Genomic DNA, 14513 nt, shown 5'->3' on the forward strand with positions numbered 1-14513 from the left:
CAGAAGCTAATTTTTGCAGACAGTCCTTGACTTTGCCTTCTCATTAGGCAATCTGATTTGAATCCAAAGTCCCTGGCGTGATTCCTAAACCACACAATGAAAGATGGTGACCACAATGCGATGGGTTGCTGAGAAAATGGTGGCAGCAGTGAAGGTCTAGAAGCAGACCTGAAATTGCCTGGAGAAGAGAGTAACTCAAAAGGTCAACAGTCCAATTTGGTACCAGCCAGCAGGCAGAAGAGCCAAGGAGCTAAACAGCTGCTGGGAAGGAAAACTCTCTGAACAGAATGTCTCTGCAGAGAAATCGCCAAGCCAATTTAAAGTCAATAAAAGCTATTTGCAGCTGAGTGGAGAAAATAAGCTTTTAAGGGAAAGAAAAAGAATGTGAGTTACAAATGCCCTCCAGCAGCTAAAGGGATAAATCTGGATTGTGCACACCTGAAAAGAGGCCGATTACTGGATATCATAGAATCCCGACATTGCAGATAGAGCTCATTTGGCCCATCGAGTCTGCATCAATCCTGCAAATAGCATTCCACCCAGACCCAAACCCCACCTTATCCTCATGTCCCGTATTTCCCATGACTAATCCACCTAGCCGACACATCCCTGGAGAAAATGGAGTAATTTAGCCTGGCCAATTCACCCTAACCTGCACATCTTTGGATTGTGGGAGGAAACTGGAGCACCCAGAGGAAACCCCACGCAGACACGGGGAGAATGTGCAAACACCACATAGTCACCTGAGGCTGGAATTGAATCCAGGTCCCGGGCGCTGTGAAGCAGCAGTGCTAACCAGAACAGAATCAATCTCTAAGAGGAAGATCCCAAAAGTATTGGGCTGGGAAGAAGCAGAGTTAAGATTTTTAGCAATCACTTAGCAGCTTTAGATTAGTTACTCAAACGGAAAACTTATCAACAATCAAGCTAAGAAAATTCTTCAAAAACAGGCTTAAGGCACGTCGATGAACTGAACAAAATTAGAAGAAAGAACTGCAATGACTTCAAAGCTCCAGAGCACAAACAATGAAGTAAGCTTTGGGCAAGAAATGCACATTTTATTCAGTAAATACAAAGTTTTATTTATTAAGAGGAAAGCATTGCAAAGAAAAAAAGCTGAATTTGATCAAAGATGATTGCACGCGGCACAAAAATACCTCAATGCAGGTAAAAGTTGACCCCAATTATTATATCATGGCAGATATGTTTAGTACAGTCAAAACAAAAATTGTATTGATTGCAGCTGTTTAGAGATTCTACCCCCAGAGCTTTTGGAAACTCTTTCGCCAGATTGGAAAAGGAATATCTTCGTTTGTCTCCATGGAAACACCCTATTGGTAAAGGAAAATCTAACGTTGACTTAAAATCAGCAGAAACATCAACAGATTTCAGGACAATAACAACAAAGATTCAATAACAGTTCAAACGGACAAGAATATCACAAGGCAACAAAATGTATCTCCTTCAATGAGATCAAAATCTTAATATGCAATTTCAAAATGAAGAAAATAATCAACAGTTTCGAGTGCCGGTAAGCAATCAGCGAATGCAACAACACTCACAAACCTCTCCAGCAGCTATATTTAATCTATTAGATCCAATTACTACATCAGCAAATTGGCAAATGTGGAAAGCACAGTAAATAAGATTTCAAACAGTCTCAGCATTGGACACCAAAGCAAATGCAGATCAAGCAAGCACACATCTCTACTATGAGGGAAGTACTTTAGATCATGTGTTAGACCAACAACACAATCAACGAGAAACAGATTACCTTTGACTCTGCAGTTATAGAGTTATACTGTACGGAAACAAACCATTCAGTCTGACTATCTATACTGACCAGATATCCTAAACTGATCAGCCTCATTTCCTCGCATTTGGCCCCATAATCCCTCTAAACCCTTTATATTCCTGTACCCATCCAGGTGCCTTTTAAATGTTGCTTTTTGATCAATATTTCACTTCAGGAATAAATACGATACTGGCAAAATAGCAAGTACTGACCCTTAGCAGAAACTGTAGATATTTTCATTAATAACCAGTATATAACTAATAACTATATGAACCATGCAACAATTGAAACTTACAAAACCAGCTCATTTGCCACAGGATTATAATTGGTCTCTTAGATTAATCAGTCACTGAACTTCTCCAAAAGAAGATCTAACTCTCGAATGAGGAATGCAAATAGCAGAGTTCAGAGCATTGTTCAAGAAGCATTACACAGTAAAGGTTCCACTGAATGAAGTTCATTCTACAGAAGGTGTTGAATACTTAATGCACAACAGAGTATTCAACCAAACAAGACAAGTCCCTTTTTTGAAAAATATACCTCAAGTTACAACTTCAACATAAAGTCCTCAGCAATCTCGTGCTGCAGCGTCTTGTCACAGGGGTGTGGTTCCAAAACTCAACATTGTCAAAGACTAAACTATCCAGTCTTACCCTAACAAGATAATTATTTGTAAGAAAAGAGAGTATTTACTTCAGTCTAAAGAACATATAAAGCTTCAAACCAGATGGCTTCGAAAGGTATGTTCATGTCGTGGTACAGAATTTTGGAGCACAGATTAATATTGCAATAGGACAGTTTTCTTTATATGGGAACACTTATGTATAGACAAATGGCTTCACTGTTTTCTTGGAGAAATAGCACAATCACCTGATCCATATGCTATTGCAATAGAAGAAAAAATGAATTTTCCAATATGTTCCTGCAGTTTCACCAACGCTAGGCCTTTCACCAGGTACCATCCTTTGAAGGCAGGTGGTCAAGCTGCCAGATCAATTAAATCTCTGATCTGGCAGAACAAGCCAGCAGAACAAAGGAACCTTCACTGTTTTTAGGACCTTGTCATAGCATTTTGTTTTACCAATTTACTGATACAAATGAAGAGTAGAGGGACTGAAAGCATTGAGAATTAAAATTGACATATTGTCATATGGGAAGCTACAATAGATAACAAGCAAAGGGTGACGGTGAACAGGCGTTATCGTTAGGTAGTCATGGCTTTGGATGAGGTCAAGTTTCTGGAGGATGCAGGATGGGAGGCTGGCCAGAAAAGTATTGGAATAATCCAGTCGCAAGCTAATAAAAGCATGAGCAACAGTTTTAGCAGTAAAGGTGCTGAGTCCAGTTTGTATTGAGCTGTCTTGGTCATAGGAGTGAATGCTGGAGTAAACGTCAAGACTCTTGACACTTAAAGCATCTCCACGTCCCCATGTTCATCACTGAACCAAAGGAGCACCTACCTTTGTGTGTAGCTTGGCCAATTGTTTCTCTTCTATATGACTCTGGGTGTACACTCGCTTCTTATACCGGAACTGCAAAGAGAAGATAGATGGGTAAGTTCATCAGCAATTCACGGGAACTGACAGTGCTGTCAGTCTGAATTTTTAATCTAGTACTAAAATTCAAACCTAACAGATACAAAGGTTTACCTTCTGTTGGATGCTGGCCAATCCTGTGGATTAAAGACTTGCTTTTCATTTCTGGGACATAGCTTAATTTGAGGCTCCAAAAGCTCTCTCTGATATGAAATTAGGTACAAGTAGGATTTGTAAATCACTGTTTATTCCTGATGAAGGGCTTTTGCCTGAAATGTTGATTTACCTGCTCCTCGGATGCTGCCTGACCTGTTGTGCTTTTCCAGCACCACTCTAATCTCCAGCATCTGTAGTACCCACTTTTGCCTTGGAAATCACCGTTTTCTAACCAAGCAAGACTAGAGTTTTGCAATCTGCTAAATTAATTCACTACATTCCATTTAATACCCGTATTGTGACAATGCTGTGGTTTTAAGAGGTGTGTTTTGTTGTTTTTTAAGAGAGAGATTGGGGGACAGGTACTGAGCAGTCTCTGAGAAGATCAACAACTGGTGAGGCCTGGCGATATCTTTTAAAGTTGGAACAATAGAAGCAGCCTGAGTGGGTGTGGTCAAGCTCTCACAGAGCAAGGATTTTCAGTCAGCTTTTAGCAGTTGCTGCTGTGGGCTTGAGGAAATGGAAGCTTTTTTTCCCCCTCTGTCAATTACAACCAAAAGCTGTGAGGTTCTCTTCCTCAGCTGCTGGATTGCAGGAGAGGCAAGATCTGTTTTCTGAATTTGCTTTTTTGCCAAAAGGTGTGCTTTTGGGATGTTACTATACTGGAACAATTAATTTCTAATCGTTACTCCATCTATTGTTCCGTTAAATTTCCGAATAGAGTTAAGTCATTCTAAGTACTTCCTTTGTTTGCTATATTTTAGCTATAGGATGTGAATAAACTTTGTTTTGCAGAAGGTCAAGTAGTTTAACCAGTCAAAATGCATTTGCCTTTAAAATAAGCAAAAGTTAGGGCCTAGGCTATCTTCTGAAATTTTGTTGAGGGGGTCTGGTCTGGTCCATAACAATATCTTGGAGTGGGAAATGCAATAACCAAAAATGGCACCACACATACCTGAAGCAAAAGGAAATCTAACTCAGCCAAACAGGTCAGATCCCCCAGCACCACATGGCCTAATACAAGCTCCATTACACTGCATAGCATTCATCTCAGGCAGCATCCAAATTTATTTAAATTTCCTTAATAAAGCATGTTAAAAATCACACAACACCAGGTTATAGTCCAACAGGTTTATTTGCAAGTAGAAGCTTTCAGAGCGTTGTGCCTTTGTCAAATGGCAGGGAGTTACCTGACAAAGGAGCAGCACTCTGAAAACTTGTACTTCCAAATAAATCTGTTGGATGATAACCTGGTGTTGTGTGATTTTTAACTTTATCCACCCAACTCCAACACCAGCACCTCCTCATCATGAATAAACCATGACAGATGATTAAGCTGAAATGCTACTTCTGCACAGATATAGCCAGATCCAAGTATTTCCAGCAATCTCTGTTTTTAACGTCAGAGAGACGTATAGCACAGAAACAGACCCTTCAGTCCAACTCTTCCATGCCAACTAGATATCCTAACCCAATCTAGTTCCACCTGCCAGCACTCAACCCACATCCCTCTAAACCCTTCCTATTCATGTACACATCCAGATGCCTTTTAAATGTTGCAATTGTACCAGCCTCCACCACTTCCTTTAGCAGCTCATTCCATATGCGTACCACTCTCTGCATGAGAAAGCCTATGCCCTCTAGTTCTGGACTGCCCCACTCCAGTGAAAATACTTTGTCTATTTATCTTATTCATGTCCTTCATGATTTTATAAACCTCTACGAGGTCACCCTTCAGCCTCCGATGCTCCAGGGAAAACAGCCCCAGCCTATTCACACTCTCCCTATAGCTCAAATCCTCCAACCCTGGCAACATCCTTGTAAATCTTTTCTGAACCCTTTCGAGTTTCACAACATTCTTCCAATAGGAAGGAGACCAGAATTGCACGCAATATTCCAACAGTGGCCTAACTCCAAAGTTTCTTTGTTCAGCAACACTCCCTAGGACCTTACTGTTAAGTGTGTAAGTCCTGCTAAGATTTGCTTTCCCAAAATGCAGCACCATGCATTTATCTAAATTAATTATTTGCTTTTGTACTCACTTCTCTTACCTGTCAGGTTATCTACTCTCTTTTCTGTTTGCTCAATTTGCTACTAAATGACAATGAAAGCCAATTTCTAAGTTCACATTATATGCATACATATAATTTCTTTTTTTTAATTTGCATTAATAGAATGCTACAGTCAATGTGGTCTTTAAGCACCGTTATGTAGACAATTGCAGGAATTTAGTGGAACACGGCGAAGTCCAACAAACAATGAATGAGATAAATGACCAGTTAATAGGATTCTGATTGTATAGGTCGAGACAGAAGTATTTGCCAAGGCACCAGGTGAACACTATACAGCATCACTTACTTCTACCTGTGCAGCCAAAAAGGACCTTCAGTTAAAATCTCATCCAAAAGATATAGTTTTAACTGAATATCATGATGATGTGGTAGCTTAGAACATGTCCACATTCATCAGTTAAAATTTCTGCTTGCATCTTAGAATGGGGTTTGACCCATGTGGTAGAATCTTCACTTTTTGGGTTAAAGTGTTTTGTTCAGTGAGATTCACAGCACCAGGTTCACTATGGCTCACAATGATTTTACTCACAGCCTGCCGCTCTTCACCTCAGTCCCTGTGCATTCAAGCTCTACAGCACAGGTCGTGCAGAGGGAGAGTCATAGAGTCATAGAGATGTACAGCATGGAAACAGACCCCTCAGTCCAACCTGTCCATGCTGACCAGATATCCCAAACCAATCTAGTCCCACCTGCCAGCACCCCGGCCCATTTCCCTCCAACCCTTCCTATTCATATACTCATCCAAATGCCTCTTAAATGTTGCTATTGTACCAGTCTCCACCACTTCCTCTGGCAGCTCATTCCATACACATACCACCCTCTGTGTGAAAAACTTGCCCCTTAGGTCCTTTTTACATCTTTCCCCTCTCACCCTAAACCTATGCCCTCTAGTTCTGGACTCCCTGACCCCATGGAAAAGACTTTGCCTATTTATCCTATCCATGCCCCTCATAATTTTGTAAACCTCTTTAAGGTCACTCCTCAGCCTCCGATGCTCCGCTCATCACTAGTGGGTCAGCTCAGTGTTAACAGCACTGGTACCATGTTTAAAACACACCCAGACACCATTTTAAACACTCCAAACCAGGAACTGCCTTTCACACTGAGGTGCGTGACCATCAACATTAAGAACATAGCCCAGAAAGGGAAGTCTCACCCACAGCGACCTAGAGGTGCTGGTAGTTGAGGTGCTGGAGGAAGTGGCTATGGCTTCCCCCTCTGGACCACCACCTGAAACTGCCCATTTGGAGTGAGGTAACCACCTGGGTCAGTGCTGAGTCCCGGGTAAAATGTAATGTGTAATGGGTCCAGGAAAAAGGTGAACACTCTTCTGCGCTCTGCAACGGTAATTGTCACCATCTTCTCTCTGCTGCCCCACACTGACATAGCCACAAATCACTAACTCTGCCTCTCAGTGTCAACAACTCTCACTACTGCACACATCACATCGAGAAACAGCTCCCATTCATCGCAAGCTCCAAAACTACAAACTTTCCCTAGCCCTGCACTTTCTCCCCATTCACCAAGGATCTCTGTTCACTTTTCCTGCTCCTGCATCATCACTAACAGCACTTCTATACAATTCCATTATACCCAATACCACCGTGTGCCTCAGAACAAAATAAACTGTCTGACTATTAGGCTGACAGGGTGAAAAGAGGGCAGCAGACCTAAGGTTTCTCAGGCAGTAGGAGAGAAATTCCTTGAGCTGGATGGAGAAGAGCACAACTGCTCACGTAGGGACTGGGAGACCTCAAGGGCAAGCCAATCCTGTTGGCCTGATGATGCTAAACCAGGCCGCTCTCCCATTACAACCAATGCTAACACACTCTTACCCTGTACAACCTTTTATCTCTCTTACACAGCTAATTCCTTCCCTTCTCTTACGTAGGCAATAGTGTCATCCAAACAAACCTCCACCCCAAACAGTCCAACCCCAGCAGCCGTCAGCTCCATCTCTGAGAAGGAACCAGTGAAAACTCAGGGATGCGTCGGCACAGCTGTCTCCTACACCCTCTAGCAGCTCAGTGGGCTTCACCTTGGAGGGCACTCTCTATAGATTCTGGAACACAATCTGGTGAGCACACCACTGGGATGCCTCTCCAACTGGAGAACCAAGAAATGTCCCAAGATACAGGGGACTGGGAGAAATCAAGAACCTCAGGCAGGACACCATCCCATGGTCTCAGCCACAACAGTGTGTGATAACAGAGAAATGCAGGCAGGTTTATCATTGACGATCAGTAAACTGAATCAAAAGGTGGAGGAGTCCATTGATGTTATCAGCACAATGCTGGTTCTGGAGTGGATACAGTTTCCAGGAGGAGATAGCCACCCTCGATGTAGAGTTAGATCCAGCTCACTCAGGATCTCGGTGTACAGACCTGCACTTCACTCTATCCATAGGTGCTCAAGATCAATGGCATGAGAGGACAAGGGACTTGGACCTCACTCCAGGACACCCACTTTTCAATCCATCCAGCCAGACAGAAAGCCATTCCCAGGATGCCGAGAGATGTCCCCTCAGGATACTCAAAGATACTTGTCCTCTTCGCCTTCCTCCCTGCCTATGATGCCAAAGCCTGCAGAAGTCAGTTGAGGAGGGTGAGCTGACATCTCAGCACTGCACTCTCAGAAGAGAACTCTCAGAATGCCTGGGTGCTCTAGATCCAGACTTCCCATGGGGAAATCTCCCAAATACTCCAGGCCAGCAGGGCTAATGACAGAACAGATTCCCTCCACCCCCACTGCAGATGCTGGGACTGCACTCAAATAGTCAGAGGCAAAGGAAGATGAAATGTACTGTCTGATATAACATAAAATGTTACTGATTCTTGAGTTGGGATTTAATGATGACTGCATCAAGGGACTTCACTTTGAGGAGGGTAACACTGAGGCTAAACACAATATACAAGGATTCTACTGGGGTTTGACATCTTCCACACCTCATTCATAAAGTGGGTGTAAGGTATACAATCAGTGATAATTCACACATTTTTACAGGAAAAGATCCATTCGGTGTGTTAGCTTCTCAAGGCGACAATGTACAGTCCATACATCCATTCTCCCTCTCAACATATCCATCTGCTGAGTAAAGCTCTACAAAATGCAGCTATCACACGTTTAACAGGATACTGAAGCAGTCCAGCTCAGCTTAACAGTCTAAGCACACTCTGAAACAGTGAAGACTCACTGATGTGTGCAAGATCAAAAGGAGATGCCTCTTAACCTGCTGTCGATCATGAAAAACTTCACTGTTTGACAGTAAAATATTATAAGGTGACTGAAACCTGAAAAGTTGCCTAACATTAGCGCAAGGTGAAGTTAGAGCACTGTTTCAATGACTGCTGCTTTTTCCCCTAGTTAAACATTTATGCAGCAACAGAAAGGTAAAGGACTGTAAAAGATAACAAGGTTAACATGTTGGAATCATAAAATCAATACAGTGTGGAAACAGGCCATTCGGCCCATGGAGTCTGCACTCACCCTCCAAACAGCATCCCACCCAGACCAATCCCCATCATTGTAACCCTACATTTCTCATGGCTCACCCACTAGCTTGCACATCCCTGGACACTATGGGCATTTTAGCACAGCCAATCCACCTAACCTGCACATGTTTGGCCTCTGGGAGGAAATTAGAGAACCCAGAGGATATCCACGCAGACATGGGCAGAATGTGCACACGTTACACAGACAGTTGTCCGAGGGTGGAATCAAATCTGAGTCCCTGGTGCTTTGGGCAACAATGCAAACCATTGAGCCCATGTGTTCTTCATCCTAAACCAGGGCTGCTTGCCAGGGAATCAATGATTAAAGCAAGTTCCAAACCCAGCTTATTCATCCTGGAAGTGATTTTCAATGATTTTCTTGTTCTGAAGCTCAAAGATACGTTCCTCTGTCATGGTCTGTTGGATATCCCTCCTGGTCAATGTCCTGATCCCGATCTTTGGAAGGTTGCTGTCCATCCCCTGTTTCCTCTGGATCCGGACCACGCTCACTTTGTCAGCTCTAGTTGTGAAGGGCACAGCAAGCCATAATGATGTGGCACACCCTTTCTGGCTGTACTGCAAGGCCTTCTCGAGTGGTCCAGACATTGAAACACCATCTTAAATGGCCAATGACCTATTCCACAAGAGTCCTGGTGGAAGGATGGGTCACATTATGTCCTTGCTGTTTAGTCGGAGAGTTTCATTAAGGTGTTGTCAGCCAGGTTTGAAGGGATTATCTCTCTGCAACATTGCAATACCCAAACACCTTGGAATGAAGGCAGGGAGCTGTGCATTGTCTGGTATGGTTGTGTCATTGCAACTCCCAGGACATCTCAAGCAGATTTCCAGAATTTGGCGATCAATGTTCACATTTAACTTAAACACGCAAAGCACTAGCAGCTTTCTGCACTGACAGACTCCAAAGACAGGTGCTCTCAAAGTAACATGATAGCATCATGCAACTGGTGTGGGGTGGGGCAGCAATACTAGGAAATGACTGGGCAGTTTGATTCAAGATGAAGGATATGAACCGTGCTGTCTGGAAAGAGTGGCATCAGTTGGATCCCCAGTGCACTTGAGGGTCCAGGATTGGGAGATGCCTTATATATTCCCAGTTTCTCCTGGAAAATTGGCATTAAAAAAATTGAGGGCAGCTGTAACCTGGATGGCCACTGGGATAGGATTGCTACCCAGCCCTGCAGAGCACAAATCCTGCTCTAACAGATGACATAATGTTGATGTTGTTGGCTCAGGTGAACCTGAGTCTGCACTTACACTGTTTTGACAAGACCTGTGGAGACAGCAAGGCCTTTAAACGTGGGCATCATTCTCCACCAAGTAAGCTCAAAGCGAGTGAGCTGTAAGAAACATAGAAAGGAAGGACATCACCTATCATGATGTGTGTGTTTTTGTCTGTGCACAAAGTGGCGTGACACTTATATGTTGTAGGTCTCCTTGAGTTCCAAAGATGATGATGTGCTGAAGATAGTGGTTTGGCAATGCTGACAAAGTTTGGAGGCAGATGGTGTCCAAAGAATATGCAGTGGTGTTCTGGTGAAGACAGAGCTAGAGGAAGGCCAGGGCAAGGATCAGAGATCTGCAGCTGCCAGTTACTGGCTCTGACTTTCACGTGGAGACATCGCACTGGCCAGTTTCTTGAGGAAGGAGAGGAGAAGTAGAAGGAGGTGAGTTGGTCTATGAGAAAATGCAAATGCACATGAAAATATGGTAGTTGGCACTCTATGGGATGATTCTGAAGTTGTCATTCGAAGTTTTAAAGAGAAACATTTAAAACAATATATTCTTCACATTAAGATTCCAATTCTTTCACTTGCACCCTATTAACATACCACTGTCCATATAGCTCCAGAAAGGATAACATTTCACCCATTGTCCTCGGGGGGCAGCAAGGTGGCTCAGTGGCTAGCACTGCTGCCTCACAGTGCCAGGGACCTGGGTTCAATTCCAGCCTTGGGCAACTGTCTGTGTGGAGTTTGCACATTCTCCCCGTGTCTGCATGGGTTTTCTCTGGGTGCTCCAGTTTCCTCTCACAATCCAAAGATGTACAGATCAGGTGAATTGGTCATGCTAAATTGCTCATTGTGTTAAGTACATTAGTCAGAGGGAAATGGGTCTGGGTGGGTTACTCTTTGCAGAGTCGGTGTGGACTTGTTGGGCTGAAGGGCCTGTTTCCACACTGTAGGGAATCTAATCTAAAACCCAAATATCGCAGTATTTAATGAAGTCCCTTCTTTCTTTGATTGTGTTTTGCTGATTTTTCTGACTTATTCCTTTTATGCACAATAAGCTTCTTGATCCTCTCTAGCCTCTATAATGGTATTATATTCTTTTCAAGCATGATGATGAAAATTATTCACAATGTTCACACACAATCATCCCAATACATTTCTTTGATTCAAAATTCGCAGTCAATATGAAGTGTATTTATTGGAGGTAACAAGGGTCTTGCCCACCAAATGAACAGCCAATGAGAGCCCCACATGGCCTCTTTTACAAAAGACTGACAAAATGAAAAGCCTTTCAATCACTCATTTGGGCTTTCCATTGCATCGAAGATCACTGGGGTGTAGGTCCCACTCGTCAGGAGTTACCAGTCAGAGTCCAGCAGCTCCACTGAACAGCAACCTGAGGCCTAACACCATCACTAGATCCCAGCTGAGTGATAGAAGAATGATGTGATTTATGGAGCATGAGATGCAGAGGACCTGAAGAGGGGGCTGTCAGCAAGGGCAGAAGGATAGCTTTCAAGAGATCCTCCTTCCCAATACCACATCCCACTCTCAGATACTGAGGGGAACCGATCACACTGCCTCACAAATAACCCTACGCGCTCTCTGCACGGTAATCTCATTGACTTGTGGGCGAATACTGAGCAGAAAGATGATGCTTTCAGTGGCATTAGTTAACTTGTTTCCATCAAGGAAGGAAGGCTGCTCTGCATAACCAGTCTGGCCTGTATGTCCCACCAATTATTCCACGATATCCCACGAGGGGACCAGCATTGAGGTCACTCAGTTGCTTCACAACCTTGGTGAAAATGAAGACTGCAGATGCTGGAAATCAGAGTCAAGATTAGAGTGGTGCTGGAAAAGCACAGCAGGTCAGGCAGCATCTGTGGAACAGGAAAATTGTTGCCCGAAACATTGATTTTCCTGCTCCTCAGATGCTGCCTGACCTGCTGTGCTTTTCCAGCACCACTCTAATCTTGCTTCACAACCTTACCATGCTGTGGTTCAAGAAGAATGCCATTACTACCAGCTTAGCTGGAATGATTTGGACTGGTTTTAACATCTCCATAACTAATTAGAGAAAGTCTAAGCTTTGTTGATTTTTCCCTATTAAGGGGCCAAGCATCATTTTCTTTCTTTAATTGCCTCAACACATTGTCCACTACACTGAAGTATTCCAAATCACTTTCTATGTCTCTTTCTGTGCTCATTTACAGAATATTTGCTCACAGGATGTGGGTGTCACTGAGCATTCCTTGCTTATCTCAATAATCTGACTGTGTGGTTTCATTTCAATTTTTTCCAAAACTAATTTCAAATTCCCAACCTGCCACAGTGGGATATGAACTCACATTAGTTGCGTAGACACCAGATTACTGCACACCCAATTTTATCTTTAAACTAATAACAGTTCCATGCAAGTTATAATAAAATTATGAAAAGGCAGATACGATGATGTGGAATTGAACCGTCGTTCTGTGCCAAAATTAAGGCAAGAGGAGTAGACTGACAAATCACACTGAGTGGGAAACAGAACCATGCCTAATAATGATTAACATAATAGGATTATATTTGACAAGGTATATGAGTTAATATGGAGTGACCTCAAGGCCCCAACTACAAACAATCAGAAATACATTAATTGTTATTCTGAGATTGCTGTGGTCTGCACTGATATGGTACCTCAGAGTCTTTATGCTTTTGACCTTTGTTCTTGAATTTGAAATCAATTCCACAGAAAGGATTAACCCCTCTGTTCACATTGAATTAAATTCCACATTGAGTGAGCAACATGCCTCTAAATTGAATGTAGCATGCTGTACTTTGCATGCTGTACTATCAAAGTTGTTTGCCCTGTTAGAGTCACAGACCTATAGAGCTGTACAGCACAGAAACAGACACTTCGGTCCAACTTGTCCATGCCAAACAGATATTCTAACCTAATCTAGTCCCATTTGTTAGCATTTGGCCTACATCCCTCTAAACCCTTCCTATTCATGTACCCAATGAGATGCCTTGGGGACCAGCCTCCACTACCTCCTCTGGCAGCTCATTCCATACATGCACCATCCTCTGCGTGAGTTGCCCCTTAGGTTCTTTTAAATCTTTCCTTTCTCACCTTAAACCTATGCCCTCCCTTAGGCAAAAGACCTTGGCTATTCACCCATGATTTTATAAACTTCTATATGGTCACCCCCTCAGCTTCCAATGCGCCAAGGAAAATAATCCCAAGGAAAATAATCCCAAAGAAAATATTTCCAGTTTTAATGAAGGCACATTAAGTCTACAACAGTGTTAGCCATTCTTCATTTCTGAGCCGATGGTATAAATGTTTGGAAGCTAATCAGCCACAGAGTGCATCACTGCAAACCAAGCTGGCCTTAGCTGGACCTTCCCTTAACAATTTTAATGATAGGAAGGAAGTCTCAGATTTTCTTTAATGTGCAAATGGCAAGGCACCAATTTCGTGACTGTGTCAATTCTTTGGATGGTTCCCTGATTGGATATGCGTGCCAGCAGTGAATGTCAGCTGTGGACAGTAGAATTGGCTTCGCTTTGCTCTATCAAAGAGCTGGCGCTGCCTCTGAAGAGCCTCCTTCAATGTTGTCAGTTCCTATGGTTACCAGATGCATATTTGATTCTCACCATTCAAACTCCCCAACAGCCCAGAAGTTCAAGGTACTTTTCAAGCCATTTAAATCATATGCAGGTGAGTGCCAAATAAAAGGAGAAGGGTCGACTTGTACTTATAACATGATGAAACTCATTATCGGGGTGATTGAAGAGTGTAAGTGATCTTTGTTTTTCTAACCCTTGCACAAAATAGTTTGGAGCATTTCACCATCGGATAGGATTTCAGTAAGATAGCACCCTCCTTGTGTGTGCTAATTTCAGAGTGAAGTATGCCAGCCAATGCTCAGTTGTTGGCCCTTTTGCCTCTGAAAACCAGAAAGTTGCAGGTTCAAGTACACTCTGATCCACGTGGGCTGGGGAGAGCTGGGGAGGGCTGGGGTGGAGTGCCAGAACCACGACACTCCAATGTGTCTCACCCTTCAAGCAATTGATCTGCCTTCTGTCACATCAGGAAACTGGAACAGATGGGAAAATTCCTTCTAAATTTAACTCCAGTGAAGTTCCTAATTATCCTGCCTGCCTCACGAAGCCAGGCAGCTTTCCCACGCATTTCAATTTCCTCCCCTAGGATGGTCCTTTCC

At 43.1% G+C, this 14513-nt stretch overlaps 1 protein-coding gene across 1 annotated transcript in view; it reads right to left on the reverse strand.

Annotated features, from left to right (window-relative positions):
- shank3a (SH3 and multiple ankyrin repeat domains 3a) overlaps positions 1 to 14513 on the reverse strand; it is a 994510-nt gene that overhangs the window by 692636 nt on the left and 287361 nt on the right. The window contains exon 4 of the mRNA XM_060842760.1: positions 3256 to 3327. Within this exon, the coding sequence (XP_060698743.1) occupies positions 3256 to 3327 (72 nt within the window). The remainder of the gene's footprint in view (positions 1 to 3255; positions 3328 to 14513) is intronic.

Source organism: Hemiscyllium ocellatum, chromosome 23 (assembly GCF_020745735.1).
Source record: "Hemiscyllium ocellatum isolate sHemOce1 chromosome 23, sHemOce1.pat.X.cur, whole genome shotgun sequence".
In the NCBI taxonomy this organism is placed as follows: domain Eukaryota; kingdom Metazoa; phylum Chordata; class Chondrichthyes; order Orectolobiformes; family Hemiscylliidae; genus Hemiscyllium; species Hemiscyllium ocellatum.